The following is an 18,809-nucleotide window of genomic DNA, read 5'->3' as shown; positions in this document are numbered from 1 at the left end:
TTAGAGATCTTTCAGCATAAGTGCTTTACAAATGGTGAATTTAGCTTCAACCCACAATCTTTTACAGATGAAGCGCCTGAGGCAGAGGCTAAGATAATCAGTTGTTCAGAATGCTAGGGGCTACAGACATCTACAGTCAAATAAAAGTTTGGAGTAGGTTGGACATTTTCAAAATTCACATTTTAGATAATTTTTCATCAAGAATGAGATCTTTGTAATTATCACAAAAAAGTTCTGTTTTTCAACCAGTCCTAGGTTAGCTAATGTTAAATGCTGTGAACACCCAAAACCACATATAAGTAGCTAAGCTATTTATTACTCTTACATTTGAAATTTAAGATTAGGGTTGATATTTCCTGTTCTGTTTTGGAATTCCTAAAAAGGGACCTCTTGCTGTATCTAGGGTGCCAAGCAGTAGCTCTAGGTTTTTGAAGGACCTAAAATCCCCACCACTCCTTTAGCTGAACTGCCATTAGCTTAAAAAAAAAAAAAAAAAACACAACCATAACTCCACTCCACACCTGTTAATGAGAACATGATGCTTGTCTTCCTAGATCCTCCTTTACGTAAGGGTGGCTAGTTCTTTCCCCACACTCTGAAAACAGAAGGACTGGACAAGAAAAATAAATTGACCAGTAGCTTAAGTTGTATGATTTTTACTTTATAAACGTGGGCTTTCATTTTGCAAATACAGTATTCTGCTAATATAATGGAGTGAAGCAAATTACGCAATGCATATCAAACTATAACTGCAAATATTTTAATTGCAAATCCCTTGTACTTAATGCTTGATATGTTCTTCTCTATAAAGGGCAAAAATATGTTGGCTGTCCTGTTGATACAGATACCAGATGTCCTGTCAAACTAGAGTTTAATAAGAAATTGCACAGTGATCTAAGGAACCTTGCAGAGGACCCTCAGCTGATGCAAGCTGTCATAGCTCCACTGTGGCTATGACAACCTACACCAGCTCAGGATCTGCCTCCTTGTGTTGTGGCTTCATCTACAACCCTCGTCTAATTCCTGATTACTACATGTGAGGACAACAGACAAAGCCATCTGACCAAGACAGCCTGGCTCAAAGACATTATCCTACATATACTGAAGTCTATGAAATACAGAATATCTTATGTAGGATGGTGGAAAAATGCCAGTTAACATTTTCCATTGCTACAAACTGTTTTCCAACTAGGATGCATTTTAGACCTCACTGGACCTCATTCTCTTCATTTATATTGGATTTACATCAGCATAAATGACCACAGTGAAGTTATTCCCGATCAACATCTGTTGAGAAGAGGATTAGGACCACTCCATTGTGCTTAAAAATGTCAAAGAAGTTGCCACCTAAGTAACGAGAAGGATCCCCTGGTGGTAGCTTGACAATTGGCTGAACAGTAATAGCAAATATTCATGAAGTAAAGTAAGTGTTTAAAAGTATAGGAAGTGTTTGAAAACAAAACAAAATCTATAAAAGCAGTACACATTATTACACAACATGTTCTATTCCAGTGTTTTACACATAGATTTATATCAAAAATAATTAAGAAATGGGAAAATACACAATAGATTAATAAAAATCAGTACCAAGACTATTCACTGTCAACCCATTACCTCTAACAGAATATTCATGTCCATTTAAAATAAAATTTTAGTCATCCCAGAAGCAAACCATGTGCTTCATCTTAAAACCATAGTCTGATTAAACAGAAATCAACTTAGTTAATTTTTAACTCCACAAAAACATTTCCCTTACAACTTCTTCATTTAAAAAAGTTCTTTGTAAAAGACCACCATCTAGACCAATGAACAATCTATTGAATGCCAATCACAGCCACTTGCAGTTCTGTGTCACCCAGTATATGTTGCACTTTCTAACGTATACTATTTCCTGCAAAAATAACTTTATGGCAACCAGTAAATTCACTCCCATTGACTCCCTAAATGAAAGGCAGTGGAACACTTAGTCAGTTCCAAAACAAGTTAAATAAAGTTTGCATTACTTTCATGTTAATTAAGAAGTCTGTGTAAAACAAAGTTTCTTTTGAAACTATATGATCTAAAAGTGTGATGTGTGTGTTCAGGAAAATTGGGTCAAGATGTAAAAATTGTTTTCCGGAAAGTCAAAATTATGACTAGCATTTTTCTTAAATGCTGTAAAAGATACCAGGGAAATATAGTCATTAAAATGTAGCTTATTCTTTACATAAAGGCAATTATGCCTTTGGATCAACAAATTAAAAACAATTGTAATAATGTTTGTTAACAGAGGAAAAATTAGTGAGTTTTTCTAATCTCCAGCAGATTATTCAATCTTTAAAAACTGATATTTTTGAAAGGACAAATAGATGCATGATCAATAGACTAATCCGAGTTTGCATAACATTTAAATAAAAGTTCCATCTAGCAAACAATGCCAAGAAGAGATAATAAGAGAACAAGTGCTGCGTATGGGACCTGTATACTCTTACAGCGTTGCCTATGCTAACAAAATAGAATAGTTGTAGTTATCTCTAGAGATCAAAAAGTCAACATTCGAGATGTAGCATGACAGCATATGGCAGACTGCAGCTTGACGACATAAGGAAGTGTCCTTTTTAGTGCTAGTCTTGTATAGCTTCTTTCAGTTCCTGTGTCTTTTCATCGCTGTCAAGTTTCAGTGGGTTAGTGGATGGTGAGCCCTCAAGTAGTTCAGTTTCTTGAGCATCAGAATCTGTTCTTAGTGTTGCCTTTGAAGAAATATCATTAGGAAGAGCAAAGGATGGTAAAGGGGACAGTGAAGGCATTAAATGGTCCAACTGTGACTGTGTAACTGAGCCCTCAGCGTATGCGGTTAGATCTGCAGGGACTGAAGCCATGGCATGCTCTGAGAAAATAAAAGAGTAAGTTAAACAAACAAACCAAAACTTGCCAGACACCTACCAGAGACTAATTTTGTGGCTGTATTTCTATAGCATAAGCTTGGATGCAATGCAGCTGACGGACTACTCTAATACACAGCAATACAGTGGGTTCCTGATCTATGACTAGAACTCCTTGGCACTAAGGTAATACACAAGGATTACTTAATGATTCTTCTAAAGCTTTATCCTCATCCTTCAGAAATGAACAGCCTTTTGTGTTCAGATGCTGAGCACCCACAACTCCCATTAAAGACAAGTGAGCTGTGAATGCTCAGTACTTCTAAAATTCAGATCCCCAGAAGGTACATCTCAGTATTTTAAGATTAGAAGACATGCTACATTAAACATTTTAGTTTACTTTTTTGACATTTCAGCCTCATTACAAAGGGACCAATTTTGTTTTTATAAGCTAAAATCTTGTCTTTATTCTTGGACTGTCCCCCCCCCTTTAAAAAAGGGAACAGTGTCTTCCTACAAAGAATTTTTCCTTTAAAATAGAAAGTGAAATACTCTTGAATATTTTTAGTTACATTTTCATTCATTATAAATAGACAGCAGCCTTGCTAAAACAACAGTTTTCCAGCTCTGTGAAAATTGGGCTGTTTCGTATGAAAATCTCCTTGCAGCACAGATTTACAAGATCTGTATGTTAATTCTCGCACTGGGAGGACCTAAGCGCTTGAATGGGAATCCTCACATTTACCACACTCTGAAAATAAATGTCTCAAAGAGCAAACCATATTCCTGATATTAAAAAAAAACAAAAACTATGACATTGGCCTTACCAAATTTGGAATCCACTGGCTTTAGCTAACCCATTCATGCTTGGCTACCATTTTCCTTGTCTTTTATATCCTAATTCTATCTCCCTCTCATTTTAGCTCTGCTTTCTGTATGATTTTTCAGCTAGAAGGAGGTTTTCCTAAGAATAATATATAAGACATCCCCAAAAGCTTGACTCTGTAGTTCAGTCATGAACTCCACAGTCTCCTGAGTGGTCACCAATATCAAGCCAACAGGCTGACAATTTTAAACAAACTCACCAAAATAAGTAGTTGTTCCATCGTTAGGTATTAAACTTTCAGTCCCTGCCAAAGATTCTGCAGCTGACATGTTGAAGGGGGCAGAGGAAGGTAAGTTAGGCATTTTCGTTAAGTCAACAATTTCAGGAAATGAAACACCAGACTCATCTAGAAAACCTGAAGGAGGAATCAACAATGTTCCTTTAAACACAGTATGAAACTCTAGACCATCAAGAAAAATGACACCCAGATTCCTGGAATCAGTGGATTTTCCCCCTCCTGTACACAGCCTTCTCCCTCCTCCCCCCTGAATAATTGCAAGCAATAGAGCTATTAAAGCACCAAGAAAGAATTCACAGAAGGTACCATTCTGATATAGGGCTTGCTCCAAAGTCCCCTGAAGTCAATGTAGAAACTCCCATTGATTTCAGTGGATTTTGGATCAGGCCCATAATCAACACCTGAGTGTTAAAAGTTCTGCCAGATTTCTAGTAAGAACATCAAAGGCCACGCTTATTCTAGATTTAAATAAAAAATGGTGGACTGGAGGCTAGGGGAAGTGAGAATTAAACTGCAATTACAAATGTAACTGTATGTACTGAAGAGGAATAACTGAAGTGCTTACCTGGATCCATAACTCTCTGGACAGGAGGAGGAGGAGGAGGGAGAAGTGCGTTTTCCATTGAATACATATTCATTTCTTGACCCGTGGATTCATCCAAGTTCATAACTTCTTCAGAGCTGTCCCTTTGGGAATTAGGTGCCAACAATGGAGCCTAAAATAACAGAGAAGGTTCCGGTTTGTACCATCTCTGGTCAATCTGACAAAGGCCTGTCACTGTGAATGCTCTGCCCCACTGTTCCCAAAAACAAATTCAGGGGGTGTCAGCTTGAGCATCCCAGCAGCTCTAACTGCTGAGTGATAAAAGAGGAGAGCGATGGGTTCCAACATGCCCCAAAACCATAAAGGGCATTAAATAATCATGATCAGCACCTTGGATTGGGTTTAGAAACCAACTGGAAGCCAGTGTATTCTCTGGAGAACTGGTATAATATGTAGCACACAAGATGCATTGCTAAGTGGGCTGAAACTTCTGACAGAATGGTCTTCAGGGGTAGACCCATGTGAAGCACATTAGCCTCAGTCAGATCGATAACTGGTTATGTTTATACACATAAAGAAAGCTCGCAATCTCTTCACCAACTGCAGATGAAACATGAAGTATTCATAGTACGGTGAATCTAAGAGGATCTCAGCTTGCAATCTTGAGTGATAAAAGGCACAGCTCGATGGAATCTCCTCTGTTGTCATATCCCCCATTCTAGTAGTATCACCTCTCATTTGGCTCTGCCTTCACCAAGCCTACTTTTACTCAAGCCTTTAGCTCATGGAACCTCACCTGTTAGACATTCATAAAACCCCCAAAATAACCTCAGAAGGTACCCTGCAGATATGAACAAATTTCTTATGTACCTCTATGTAGCCATTTGTAGATGGCACAGGGGATCTGTCTTCCGATGGCAAAGGTGAAGGTGGTTTGATTTCTTCTTGCTTCTTCTTTGGCATAACAGGCTGTGCTGGAATTCTGTGCAAATAGCCATATCCAATACCACATCCTAAACTGCATGAGAAAAGCAAAGTAAAAGAAACCTGATAGACTACAGTGTGCTTTTCTACAGCTGACTTTGTAAGTGTTTTAAGTTAGGAATCTCTAAGCAGAAGCCTGGTAGAGATTTAATTTTCTTAACCTATGGGAAGAAATATGGCATTGCAGGAATTGTAGTCATGACTAAGGCCAGATCCACATTACAAATTTACATCGATGCAGCTCCACTGCTGTAGCACATCTGGTGAAGACACTCTAAGCAGACGGGAGAGAGCTCTCCTGTCGGCTTAATAACTCCACCTCCGCGAGAGGCAGTAGCTATGTCAGCAGGAGATGCTCTCCCGCCGACATAGCACTGTCTACACGGGGGGTGAGAGGGGTGTTAAGGTTGGTATAACTACATCCCTCAGGATGTGGATTTTTCACACAACTGTTATACCCCAATAAGTATGTCGTGTAGACCAAACCTAACTGTTGCAATACTGAGGCCACGAAGTACTTTGCAGTTCAGCTTTAGCCTTGTGTGACTCAAAAACCTCAAGAGCTTCATTTCCACCATCCTTACAAAATACAGGAGCTGAGAGCAGGAAAAACCCCAAATTAATTCCAAATGAGACACTATTGCAGGGCATAAAGGGTCCACTCCTGCAACTACTGAAATCAATGGAAATTTTATCATTGGCTTCAACAGGAGCAGGATTAGACCCACGTTATGCCAAATTCACATTCCACAGCTGCTCTCCATTATTTACAACCTCAGAGCAGAGAAATTTTATGTGAGAATGTTGAGGAAAATAAGACAACTGAAAAGTGGAAAGCTATAACAACTGGTGATGTTATTTTACAGAGGAATTTATTTACAAAACAAACCCTATAATCAGGCAAAGACTAATCACAAATCAATACCTTCCTTCTCCACCCCAGGCTCCATTGGGAGTTACGAATAGCTCTCGGCAGGAATCGGTTTCCGTGTTATACACCATCAGCTTCAATGGCTTCCCCTCATGGGATTCAATCAGTGAGAAGAAATCCTCTGACTGATCACAAAAAGATAGCGTGTTAGCTCTTAAAACAGGTTATTTTATCCCCAGCTCCCCACTTTGCAGATATAAGCAGTTATCAATGAAGAGAAAGATCACACTTCACAGCATATGCACAAAGAACTGCAATAGTTAGATCAAAAAAAAGGAAAACTATGCTCTACCTCCTGAAGTATCTGATCTGATCCAACAATGTAGTCTGTGTGGGGCTGCAGACCAGCTAGAGCTGCAGGGGAAGTGGGTTCTACGTCCTGTAAAAGAATGATACAGGTCACCTGCATTCACAGCTAGATAAACTGTCCAACAATTAGAGTGAAAAATGTAACTCAGGAAAAAATGCAAGGTAAAATGATTTGTGTTTAGATTAGAAAAATATCTGAGAATGCTGCATTTAAGTACAATTCTTTGTACTCTTGAGTACTCAAGATTCATAAAGACCAAACTTAACTTTCATCAGTTCACCACCCAATCCTTGTTTTAATCCAAGTGCAATCTCTCGCTAACCCTCAACAGACATCTCAACAAGAGAAGTCAAAGATTACAAGATGAAACTAACTTTTGTTGGAGACTCTTCCCAGACTCTTTTGGCCTACTCCCTAAACCAATATTGACATTTACTTTAAAAATAAAGCTTTTCTGTCCTCTTCTATCTCCATATTATTTTGATGAAGCTCAGTCAAGCTAAAGAGACCAATCCAATTGGAATGCATTTACTTAGCCAGGAATTCTTTACCTGCCAATAAAGTGACAAACAAGAAAAAAAAAAATTCAGCTCCAGAAAGAGGATCTTGGGCTAAGACATTAATAACTGCCTACATTCGTGTTCCCTAGCTCAAAAGAAGTCTCTCTCACTGAAAAATTGCTGAAAAATTATATTTGCTTAGGCAAATACTTAGGACAGTTCCTGTTCTTCTCTTAGCTGACTTCAATGGTGTTAGTGCTTTGGCATGCAAAAATGAATGGAAAATTAAATGTTCCATGTATCGGGAGCACTAAGCTACTAAGTGGATTCTCCAGAGTTTTGAGGCTTCACTCTCTTAACGATAGTCCTATGGTTGTGAGCATATTTTACCGCATCTTTCAGGTTGACAACGACACTCACATTCCCATCCAGAGAATGCTCGTGAAGAAGCTCCTAGCATTTATCAGAACAAGCATTCACTAGGCCCCTAGAAATCAAAGTGGCACATTTTATCTGAAATTAAATGAGAAATGATATCACTGCTTTAAAGCAATGTCAGGGATTTGCCTTCAGGAAATTTACTCCATCGATGATAACTCTGTGAGAAGGGAAACTGACTATGTCAGTGTCCTGCAGAAAGCTTTAAGGCAAAGGTTCTTTAAACTGTGGTACATGTAGGAACTGATAGACTGCCTTCTTACAGTGTGTCTCCTTTAAGGGGTTGTGGGACCTAGAGCTGACCAATCTGTGTTCTATAGAATGGCCCCTTTAAGGAAACAGGAATTCAATGAAGCAGTAGGTTACCTGGTGTTAATCAGGTAGCTACCTCCTTAAAAGAATAAAACCCAGCTGATAGGTGACTCCCAGGAAAAAAGACAGACTGGAGAGGGAATTACAGGGGAGTATCAAGTCAGGAGAGATGTTCCCTGGGGTGCAAACCAGAACAGAGACTGGTGGGCTGGGGAAGCCAGCCTGAATTACAGCCCAGCCCCAGGAAGGAGGGCTGAGGAGCCCTGGAACCAAGGAGAAGAAGTGTGTGAGTCCAAGGATCAAGGGAGGCTCCATGGAATCAGAACATAAGAATTGCTATACTGGGTCAGACCAATGGTCCACCTAGCCCAGTATCCTGCATTCTGACAGTAGCCAGTACCAGAGTTTCAGGGAGAGTGTACAGAACAGGGCAGTTAGAGTGATCCACCCTGTCTTCCCCTCCTGTCTTCTAGCAGACAGATTTAGGGTCATCTGGGGTTGCATCCCTGACCATCCTAATAGCTATTAATGGACCTGTCCTCCGTAAAATTATCTAGTACTTTTTGAACCCAGCTATACTTTTGTCCATCACAACATCTCATGGCAACGAGTTCCACAGGTTAATTGTGCATTGTGTGAAAGAGAATGGAGCAAGAACTTGGATTCTGGTGGCCTGGGCTGGCGAAACCTGCTTGAATCACAGCACAGACCCATGAAAGGTCTGAGGAATCCCTTAATCAAGAGAAAAGAGTTGTGAGTCCAGGGGCTGAGGCAGGAGGAGTCCTGTGGGAAAGACTCTCCAGAGGCCAGGGGATGCAGTGGGAGTGGCAGAACTCCCTGGCTCAGAGGAAACAGGAAGGACACTGGCAACAAGGGTGAGTTGGTCCTGCTTTGAGCAGAGGGTTGGACTAGATGACCTCCTGAGGTCTCTTCCAATCCTAATTTTCTATGACTCTATGAATTGAAGCTGCCTGGTGCCCAAGTTACACAACCTCCCTCCCCACCGACCCATGCAGGAAATGTTTTTTCTGTCTCATGAAACTTCTGCATCAGGACAAAATGGAGACATAAATTTTTCCACCTGGGGAAAAGAAGCATGTGTGTGTGTGTGTGTGTGTGTGTGTGTGTGTGTGTGTGTGTGTGTGTGTGTGTGTGTGTGTGTGTGTGTGTATGTGTGTTTTCGTTCTGAAGCAGGCACAGCAAGGACTTGAATCCATGTCTCTTAAAGCTGGCATGTTCCAGTTTCAGTTGAAAAATTCCCACCCTGCTTTAAACATCATGTCCTCTAACCTTCCCACCTAGATTTTCCCAACCAGACTCCCTTCTCTTCTTACTCCCATAAGCAGAACTCCACCAGCCAAATTCAAAAATTATTTTACTCTGAGTCCATAAATATTTAAGTTAAGCCTATTAAAGCCTAAAATAAATATGCACAAAAAGGAGAAATATGCATGAGGTACTTTAAACATTAAGAACATTTGGGAACTGCTGCATTAAGGCACCAAGTTTATATGCTGAATTGTTTTCATAAAGTAAGTTGTTCTTCAAATGAGTGCACATATCCATTCCACTTCAAGCATGTGTGTGCCCAGTGAACCTGGGCTGGCCTACACTGGTGCACTGGGTGTGCGCACACCTGGAGTGGAAAGGACATGCACAACACATCTCGAAGAACAAGTGACAGAACAGGCCAGTAGCCATTTTTACTAAGCTAAAGCACACAGCCTGAGTACACAGATGTTTCTCTTGCTCACCAGAACATGCCACACGTGTTCATGGGCTCCTTGGAAAGTGCAGAACCTCACACTGGCTCCGAGAAGCCCTTGCCCGCCCCACATGTTGCTAGGGATCACCTCCACCTCGCGCACTTTCATCGATTTGATGTTGTACACCTCCAGCTTCACTGCCTTCTCAGCATTTGCCTTCAGCAGATCTTTCAACATGGTGTTTTCTTTATTCTGTGAAACACAGGAAAGGAAAGATTTGTTTCTGACAGTGTCTAGCTGGATCTGGAATGCAAAAAACATTAATGAAGAGGCAGAATTTCAATATCTAGAACAAACTACGGTGGGGACCTAACTTCTACCCTCCATAACAACCCCACCAGCACTACTTCCTTTGGATGCATGAACTAGTGTAACTGATTTTAATCCTGGGTAAGGTTATTCACTACTCGCATCCATCAGTGTTACTCCCGCAACCCCCTTCTTTTGTAATGCTGTTATAACAATTTTGGTCAATTATACTAGTTCTGAACTGTGTCTACATTACAATAAATAGCAATATTTTATATAGTGACCTTGATCTTTTTCCTTACCTCACTAATGCAACAATTTTGGAAGTCTTGAAGTAGAATTCTTAAAATAAATTAGTAGTGACTAGTTATAACAGCTAAATGTTTACTATAGAACAGGGGTAGGCAACCTGTGGCATGCGTGCTGAAGGCGGCACGCAAGCTGATTTTTAGTGGCACTCACACTGCCCGGGTCCTGGCCACTGGTCCGGGGGCTCTGCATTTTAATTTAATTTTAAATGAAGCTTCGTAAACATTTTTAAAACCTTATTTACTTTACATACAACAATAGTTTAGTTATATATTATAGACTTATAGAAAGAGACCTTCTAAAAATGTTAAAATGTATTACTGGCACGCAAAACCTTAAATTAGAGTGAATAAATGAAGACTCGACACACCACTTCTGAAAGGTTGCCGACCCCTGCTATAGAAGAACAGATGGGATTTTTAAGAACAGTTTTTAGAAATATCTACCAGAATTTCACTATTTCCACATGGTTAATGCAGTGCTTGGCCCCTCACTGGAAGGAGCCATTGTACTGACTGTTTCCAATAGAAGATCCAGTCTGATGTAGGTAAGACAGACCTAAAAAAACTCAGCTTCTGTCTGAATACAAGAAAGCAAAGGATCTTCAAAATTGCGAGGGATTTATTTAAACTTATTTGTTGATTTTAATGGTAAAACTCATTTTAAAAATAGAATTCTCCCCACAACAGCTTTGAAAGTCTCCTCTTTCCTCAGGCATTCAAACAGGAACTGCATTCCCTGCATGAGACTGGCCACATGGCAGCTTCCCACTTGTTAATGATTCATTTTCATGTTCATATTTAACCAAGTGTTTACATTTGTTTAAACAAGTGTCGAGTTCTAACAACCTAAAAACTGGGACTTTCGTCTGGTGCCAGAAAAACAGCCAGAGGAAATGCCAGAGGATACTCTTCCAGTCTTCAGGGAGTCAAGAGGCATAGAAGATGGGCAACACAGGATCCAAGGGGACAGCTAGAATGTCGCATGGGGAAGATTTTTAAATGTTATTTTAACTTTTATGTAGGCTCAGGTTACAATGCAGTGACTTTGTTAAACAGTTTACTACAGAGGCAGATAGTAGTAGCGACTTATGGAGCTTATAGTACAATGAACTACAACTCCATCTCATAAAGACCCCTGGGTGGAAGGACCAAATAAGCACACCATGGAGTCTGAGTCCTATAAAACAGGGAAGGGAAACAAGAGTAGGAGGCTCTCCTGAGAAGTTATTTTTCTTCATTGTTTTAGAAATATCTGATAGCCTGATCCAAGTTCCATTAAAGTCAAAGGAAAGGCTTCCCTGATTTCAGGAGTTCGATCAGGCCTTGACTAAGGCCTGGGTTTGCCTCATGTTGTTCTTCTGACAGTCACTAGAAAAAACAGGTTTCTATAAAAAACAGCGTAACAAAATAATTCAGGCAAAACCACCCAGTTTCTCTCCTGTTCACAAATCTAGCAAAAATACACAAACATTTTCACTGGTTTCTCTTCTGCTCAAGTGAGGATTGCTCAGTGGAGGAACAGTGATCACTCCTCCAGCATCAGCACATCCATTTACTTCCCAGGGCAAGAAAGATTTCACACCTGTCACTACACTCCACCTGGAAACAACTCTGTCAGAAAAAGCAACAGAGATCTGTTCTTTCGAAACAGGAGTATCTAGGTTCTATCCCTATTGCTGACATCAGGTTTCAAGCAGCTATAAAATATGTAGCCTGGCGGGAAGTGGGAAGTCCAAGGTGATCATAGATTTCTTACAATATTTTTACCCTGCATTTCAGGCTGTAAGAGATGTTCACACCAGCGCTACAGTATTGGATTAGATTTGCTAGTCAAGAAGAGACTAATGAATTCAGAAGAAATGGGGTTGATGGTCTCAATCTAGCTTCCCGTGGACTTGTGTCCACATTGTGAAAAGCAAACACATTTGCATCAGTTGGCACTCTCAGCATGAAGGCCAAGGATGGAATGAGCCTTCAGACCAAACAATAACTTCACCCACAGCTGATCCCTCTGGGTCAGGGTTTCGACACAGTGGCAAGAAAGTGTAGGGAAGCTTGCATGGCTGCCATTCTGACTAAAGACAGCATCAATCTTCCAGAGTCAAGTAGGCCAGCACCTCTTAAGAGCACAAAATTAAAATAAAACAATTCATTACTTCATTGAAAATGACTTGTCTTAAGCCACTTACTAGCCTGGTGTGTCCTATTGTGATGATAAAGTCAAAGAATGGTTCCAACCCGGCCTGCTGAGCTGGAGAGTTTTCTTGAACCTGCAAAATTACACATTTTAAATTACAGTAAGAAAAATCTGTAATAAATATCACCACGTGACAGTGCTGTAAATACCGGATTCAAGAATAAAGTACATTCAGGATTGAACCAAATGTCCCAATTAAGAGTCCTTGGAAGGGTTCTCAGAAATTTGAATTCCCTTTCCTCAATTGTCTGAGCCATGAAATCCATATCTGCCACCTGTGGAACAGTCCTACTAGACAGCAGGTGTCAATTAAACCTCAGCAGGTGAAACTGAGACATTGTATTTTCTACAAGTTTAATGGAACTGTAGCTGACAAAGCACAGGTGTATTCTGGCCAGCATTCTTCTACGGTGCACTCTTTAAACCGAGGGAATGAGAAGATACACCAGGTACTTTCCAGCACTGGATAATGTTTCCTGAAAGTACCTGGTACTATCTGCTGTTTGCAGTGAAACGGTTAACGAAGTGCTGAATACAGTGCTGTACACACTACTAAATGAATCCAGTTCTTTGGCCTGTGTTGAGCAGGTCAGACAAGATGATCTACATTCCTTTTGGTCTTAACATCTATGAATGAAATAACCTTTTTGTAGTATTGATATCTCCACTCACTCAGTGCTTAGGACAACGACATGTTAAGAACTGCAGAACCGACATCAATATGTTTAAGTACTGTTAGCTGTGTGGTGCTTTACAATTGGGTAACATGCCATACAAAGGACAGAAACCCTGCTCTAAGAAACTTATAAACTAAGGCCCTGATTCTGCAACTGGATCCCTGTATCCATGCAGGGACCCACTGAAGGCAAGGGAGTTCTCAACAGGGGTTTATCTGCATGGAGCAGGTTGCAGGATCAGCACCTAAGGGCCACTCCTCCAGCCACTAAAGGTACAGTAACTCCTCACTTAAAGTCATCCCGGTTAACGTTGTTTCGTTGTTACATTGCTGATCAATTAGGGAACATGCTTGTTTAAAGTTGTGTAATGCTCCCTTCCAATGTCGTTTGGCAACCGCCTGTTTTGTCTACTGCTTGCAGTAAGAGCAGCACGTTGCAGCTAGCTGGTGGGGGCTTGGAATGAGGGTGGACAGGCAGCCCCCCTATCAATCAGCTCCCCGCTTCCCTAAATTCCCTGTGCAGCAGCTGCCCAGCAGGCTAGCAATTGCAGCTGTCCCTCCCCCCTCTGCCATGTGCTGCTCCTGCCCTCTGCCTTGAAGCTGCTCCCCGAGACTCCTGCTTGCTGTGCGGGGGGAGAGGGGAGGAAAAGGGGGCTAATGTCAGGGTGTCCCCCTCCCCCTGCTCCTGTGCCCTACTTACCCCCATCTTCCATAGAGCAGGGGGGGACACAAGACAGGGCTCAGGACGGAGGGAGCTTGCTGGCAGCAGCTGATGTCTCAGCAAGCGGATCTAATTAACAAGGCAGTGTACTTAAAGGGGAAATGCGCATCTCTCTCTCTCACACACACACACACACACACACACACACACACACACACACACACGGTATGTGTCTCTGTCTGGGATGCTGTCTCCCCTCCCTCCATTCCTGCTGCCTTGTAGAACGTGAGTGTTAACCCTTGAGGGCTCAGTCAATTGCTAGTTCATCATTTAGCAGTAAGGCATTCCCTGGGAAATATCCCACCCTCTGACTCCTCCACCTCAACCAAGTTTCACAATCATCATCACTGTGTACCAGTATTAAATTGTTTGTTTAAAACTTATAGTGTGTGTGTGTGTGTATATATAATATAGTCTTTTGTCAGGTAAAAAAAAAATTCCCTGGAAGCTAACCCCCTCATTTACATTAATTCTTATGGGGAAACTGGATTCACTTAACATTGTTTTGCTTAAAGTCGCATTTTTCAGGAACATAACTACAATGTTAAGTGAAGAGTTACTGTACCAAGAGCAGGCCCTTAAGGGATAACAGTACAGTATACAGAAGCGTTGCAAAGGGGAACGAGTGGTACATAGTCACTGAACACTTCACAGAATAGGTTGATGTTCAGTAGGGTTTTTTTGCAATTAATAGCTTGTGTGAATTAAAAAGTAAAAAAAAGTCATTGCCATGTTCATTCAGGTTTAGATTAGAAACATGGATAAAGAGATGATCATGGACACATAAGTGCTCATCAGTTCTGACCCAAAGAAGTTAATGAATCGCTGTAAGCTATATTAAAGCATGAAAGAAGTCACAGGGTGTTGATTTTCAACATCTGTACATGCGAGAGAACAAAACAGATTTATAATATAAAACAAAAGCTCTATAGAATATTTATTAAAATGCAGTTCAGACAATGATACAAAAGCACAAATTGACATTAAACACAGCATCAAAACCTAGAATATATAGGTACATCGGACTGAAAAAATGTTTCCACTTAGATGTATGATTAGTTTAAGGTAAAAACGCAGTGTCATATCAAGGTTGCCATGGCAACATTGCTTATAAGTGAACAGAAAAGTAAACAGACAGATAAGTCACATGTGCCCCGTTGATTGTGAGGTCACAATTCCTCTGGAACAAAAATAACTGCCACCCTCCTTACTTTACATTACATCTAAGGCCTGTGAAACCATGATAGCTCTATTTCCTCCCTAAAACAAACGCACCAGGCTGCTTACAGTAAAACTTAGCTCAAGTCCAGAGGTTCTCAAACTGTGGTCCGTGGACCACCAGTGGTCCGTGAGCTTAGGGTGACCAGATGTCCCAATTTTATAGAGACAGTCCCAATTTGGGGGTCTTTTTCTTATATAGGCGCCTATTGCTCCCTACCCCCGTCCCGATTTTTCACACTTGCTGTCTGGTCATCCTACGCGAGCTCCATTCAGGTGGTCCACAGATAGTTCGCTGTAAGGTGCACGCCTGGGCGGCCACACGCAGGAGAATGAAGGGCCACCCACCTAATTAGTGGAGCCGTGCAGGCATGGCTCCACTAATTAGGTGCCTGGACCATGGAGAAGATGCACATGTAAGGTGAGGCCTTGGGGGGAATAGGGGGTAGGTGGGAGGGGGTAGTGGGGTGAGAAGAGGGGGTGGGGGGAATTTGGGATGCGCAGGGCTGCGGCGGCCAGAGAAAGAGGCGACTTTCCCCAGCTCCAGGGCTGCGTCGGAGACACGGTTCTCCTTCCCAGCCTCAGCTCTGTGGCTGCTGTGATGGGGGAGAGACACCCCTCCTTCCCAGCCCCAGCTCGGGGGCTGCCATGGCGGGGGGAAAGACCTCCCTCCTTTCCAGCCCCAGCTCAGGGGCTGCTGTGGCAGGGGAGAGAGGGCACATCCATTGCATTAGAAAGGTAAGACAACTGATATTAAAATATGAGTTGTGTGCTTTTATTTGTAGAACAAAAAAGTTTATTATTATTAAGGTTTTTTTTATATAGCTATTTTATCCAAAGGGCTTTACAATAGTTAGCTAACGGTACAAACAACATTTGGAAAGATCATTAAGTGGCCCGCCAAGACCCTCAGCAATTTTCAAGTGGTCCGCAAAAAAAAAGTTTGAGAACCACTGCTCTAATCTACACTTAAAAGTTTTGCAGCTTTAATTATGCTAGCATATTAGATGCAGTGATACCATTACAGAAGTGCTTATACAGGTAAAGCTTATTCCGGTTCAGTATAACAAAATAATCTGTACTGATATAAAAGCACCTTATGTAACTTGGATAAGTGAGTCTACACCGGGGCTTTTACTGGCATAAATGTCACTAAAAAAAGCAAGCCATAAGAAACATACATTTTGAATTGATGGCACGTTTGTTGGCAGATAGACAACTCAGGGTTGTGTCCCCGAGCCTCTGTGGATCAGCTCTCTCATGCCTCTGAGAACACCCACATGAACCAAAAGATCCTTCAGTTACAACAGGATATGTTGTGGTCACAGGCAGTTTAACTTACATTTTTACTGTTGGGGCTCCCAATCCTGCTTCTGAGGAGCTCAAGAACAAACAGCTGCCATCTGGTAATGGATCGCCATCTTTAACATCTTGATGGTGGATGGATACGCTTGATGTTTCCGGCTGATGCTGCCATGGTAGAGTGGCTACATCATTTACCTGACATCTAATTCATTGCTCGTGCTGTCAGTAGCCATATACCAGAAGAAGCAGCAACAAAATTATGCCAGTAAAATTTTTTAAGTGTAGTTCCCGGCCGTACAAATATGCAATAATTAGCCAAGGTATGTCACTTTTAGCCACCATGACAGCAAAGGAACTAGCAGCCTTCACAATAATGTCAGGGTTTGTGTACTGCTGAAGTGGGCAAGGCTCTTTACCATGAGGGGTTTAAGTTCTAAATACAGTATAAGGAGTCTTTCAATTAAGGCCCATTCAGCTGGTGTCATATGCTAGCTATTTAACAGTACAGTAAACGCCAAGATGCACACAGAAGTGAGTAAATGGAAATTTACACATTTCAAGATGCACTGTTCAGCCTGTCACTTAATGACAAAACTACAATATTTATGGGTCAAAAAGGTGCCATTGTAAAATACATGCCTGTCTTTTTGCTAAAGTTCTGTATGTCCAGCTAGTAGCAGTCACATCAGTACACAGACCAGTGGCGGCTGGTGAACTTTGGGGCCAGGGGGGTGATTTATCAGATCAGCAGGGAGGAGCTGGGGGGATAATAGAAGGAGCTGGGAGGAAGATCTAGGCAGTGGAGGAGCTGGGGGATGCCCAGAAGAGCAGGGGCCACCCCACAGAGCCCATCCTGTTCCCATCTCCTCCTCCGTGTGGGGGGCCCCCACTACCTGGCTTCAGCTCCACACCAGGCTTCCAGCAGCTTCAACCCCCACATTCCCCTTCCTAGTCCGGGTTCCCTCTGCACTGACCCTCTGCTGAGTGCCCCCTGCCCAGGCCCAGCACGAGGGACTGGGGGGAGTTCTCAGTCAGCCTGAGCCTCTCCAGTGGAAGAGGAGAGGAGGGGAGGGTGAAGTCCCATCTGGGTCCTTTCCCATCAGAAAGACCAGGATTGGATGAGGCCTCCACCCCACCGCCATGCCTGCTATGGCCAAGGAGGGGGCCTGCCTCACTCCCTTTGTTGTACCACTAGATCCACCTGTACCATGAAGTCTGTGCTGGTGACTGGACTGTGTACATTTACTCCTGAGGGGATTCTGCACCAAAAAAATAAAAATTCTGCACACAATATTTTAAAATTCTGCAAATTTTATTTGTCAATAAATAAATGTGGAGGCTCTAGCATGGCAGGTAGCACAGGCCACTGGTTGCACTAAGGTGGGATATCACCCTGCACCCCCGGGACGTGGAATCGGCGGTGAAGCTGTACCCAATCCTGACACAGTGCAAGGGCCAGGCCTGCCTCAGAAACTCCCCAGGGCCCTATCCCTCTGCGCCAGGAACACCAGGTGTGAGCTGGCAGGCTCAGCCCAGCAGGATCCAAGTGTAGAGGGGCTTAGTGTGGGGAGACCTACATGTGGGGTGAGAGGGTTCTGTGTGGGGCAATCTGGATGTGAGCAGCTCAGTGGGGGGTCCAGGTGCACGGGCAATGGGACTCTGCAGGGGAGGGGGTGTCAACGTGAAGGTGACTGGAGCTCAGCAGGAGGGGGTCTGAGTGTGGGGGATTGGGCTCTGCAGGGGATCTGGGTGCTGGGAAAGTGGGGCTTGGTGGGGGGGGGGGTCTGAGTGCAGCTGGTTGGAGCTCATCAAGGGGTGGTCTGGGTACAGGGGGGCCTGGTGCAGGGTGGTAGGGCTCGAAACGGGAGGCCTGGAGGTGTGAGGTGGGGCTTGGCGGGGGGGGGAAAGGGTATATTTAGGAATGGGGGGTCGGGATGCACAGGGGTTGGGCAGACAGGGGAGCAGCTTCCCATACAGTGACCTCTCCCTCCTGTGCCTGAGGAGTGATGGGGCAAGAAGGAGGCGGGGTGCGGAGCCAGGGGAGGTTTCTGAGGAGTGATCTGACCCAAACCCGGCCCCTCCATGCAGAGGAAGTACACTCCTTCACCACCCCCAGCCCAGCCAGGACTAGCAGCTGAGTCCGGTGCAGGATAGAAACCACTGGCCTAAACATCCCCAGCCCTGTGTGGGGGACACTTTACCAAGTGCTACATTCACCACAGCCTGCAGCTCGGGGTGATGAATTCTGCCTGTGCCACAAGAACATCCTGCTGTTAAATATAAATCGCAGCATATTTAGTCTCGCGCTCAGTGGTTTGAGCATTGGCCTGCTAAACCCAGGGTTGTGAGTTCAATCCTTGAG

General features: G+C 42.8%; 1 protein-coding gene across 4 annotated transcripts in view; it reads right to left on the bottom strand.

Annotated features, from left to right (window-relative positions):
* Nucleotides 1-640: 640 nt before the first annotated feature.
* The window catches only part of GORASP1 (golgi reassembly stacking protein 1), a 29,514-nt gene continuing 11,345 nt past the window's right edge, over nucleotides 641-18,809 (bottom strand). Inside the window, exons 1-9 of one of the 4 annotated variants that reach the window (XM_065586730.1) lie at nucleotides 16,485-18,326; nucleotides 12,520-12,600; nucleotides 9,759-9,962; nucleotides 6,737-6,823; nucleotides 6,439-6,569; nucleotides 5,400-5,547; nucleotides 4,551-4,701; nucleotides 3,947-4,009; nucleotides 641-2,866 (exon numbers count right to left, since the gene is read on the bottom strand). In XM_065586730.1, the coding sequence (XP_065442802.1) occupies nucleotides 2,604-2,866; nucleotides 3,947-4,009; nucleotides 4,551-4,701; nucleotides 5,400-5,547; nucleotides 6,439-6,569; nucleotides 6,737-6,823; nucleotides 9,759-9,947 (1,032 nt within the window). In that variant the 5' untranslated portion in view covers nucleotides 9,948-9,962; nucleotides 12,520-12,600; nucleotides 16,485-18,326 and the 3' untranslated portion in view covers nucleotides 641-2,603. Of the gene's footprint in view, nucleotides 2,867-3,946; nucleotides 4,103-4,550; nucleotides 4,702-5,399; nucleotides 5,548-6,438; nucleotides 6,570-6,736; nucleotides 6,824-9,758; nucleotides 9,963-12,519; nucleotides 12,601-16,484; nucleotides 18,327-18,809 lie in introns of those variants that run through there. The other 3 variants (XM_065586729.1, XM_005297145.5, XM_005297146.5) reach the window with 3 other exon arrangements.

Source organism: Chrysemys picta, chromosome 2 (assembly GCF_011386835.1).
Source record: "Chrysemys picta bellii isolate R12L10 chromosome 2, ASM1138683v2, whole genome shotgun sequence".
NCBI lineage: Eukaryota > Metazoa > Chordata > Testudines > Emydidae > Chrysemys > Chrysemys picta.
The sequence above is the reverse complement of the archived record's forward strand: the minus strand, read 5'-3'. Positions and strand labels throughout refer to the sequence as shown.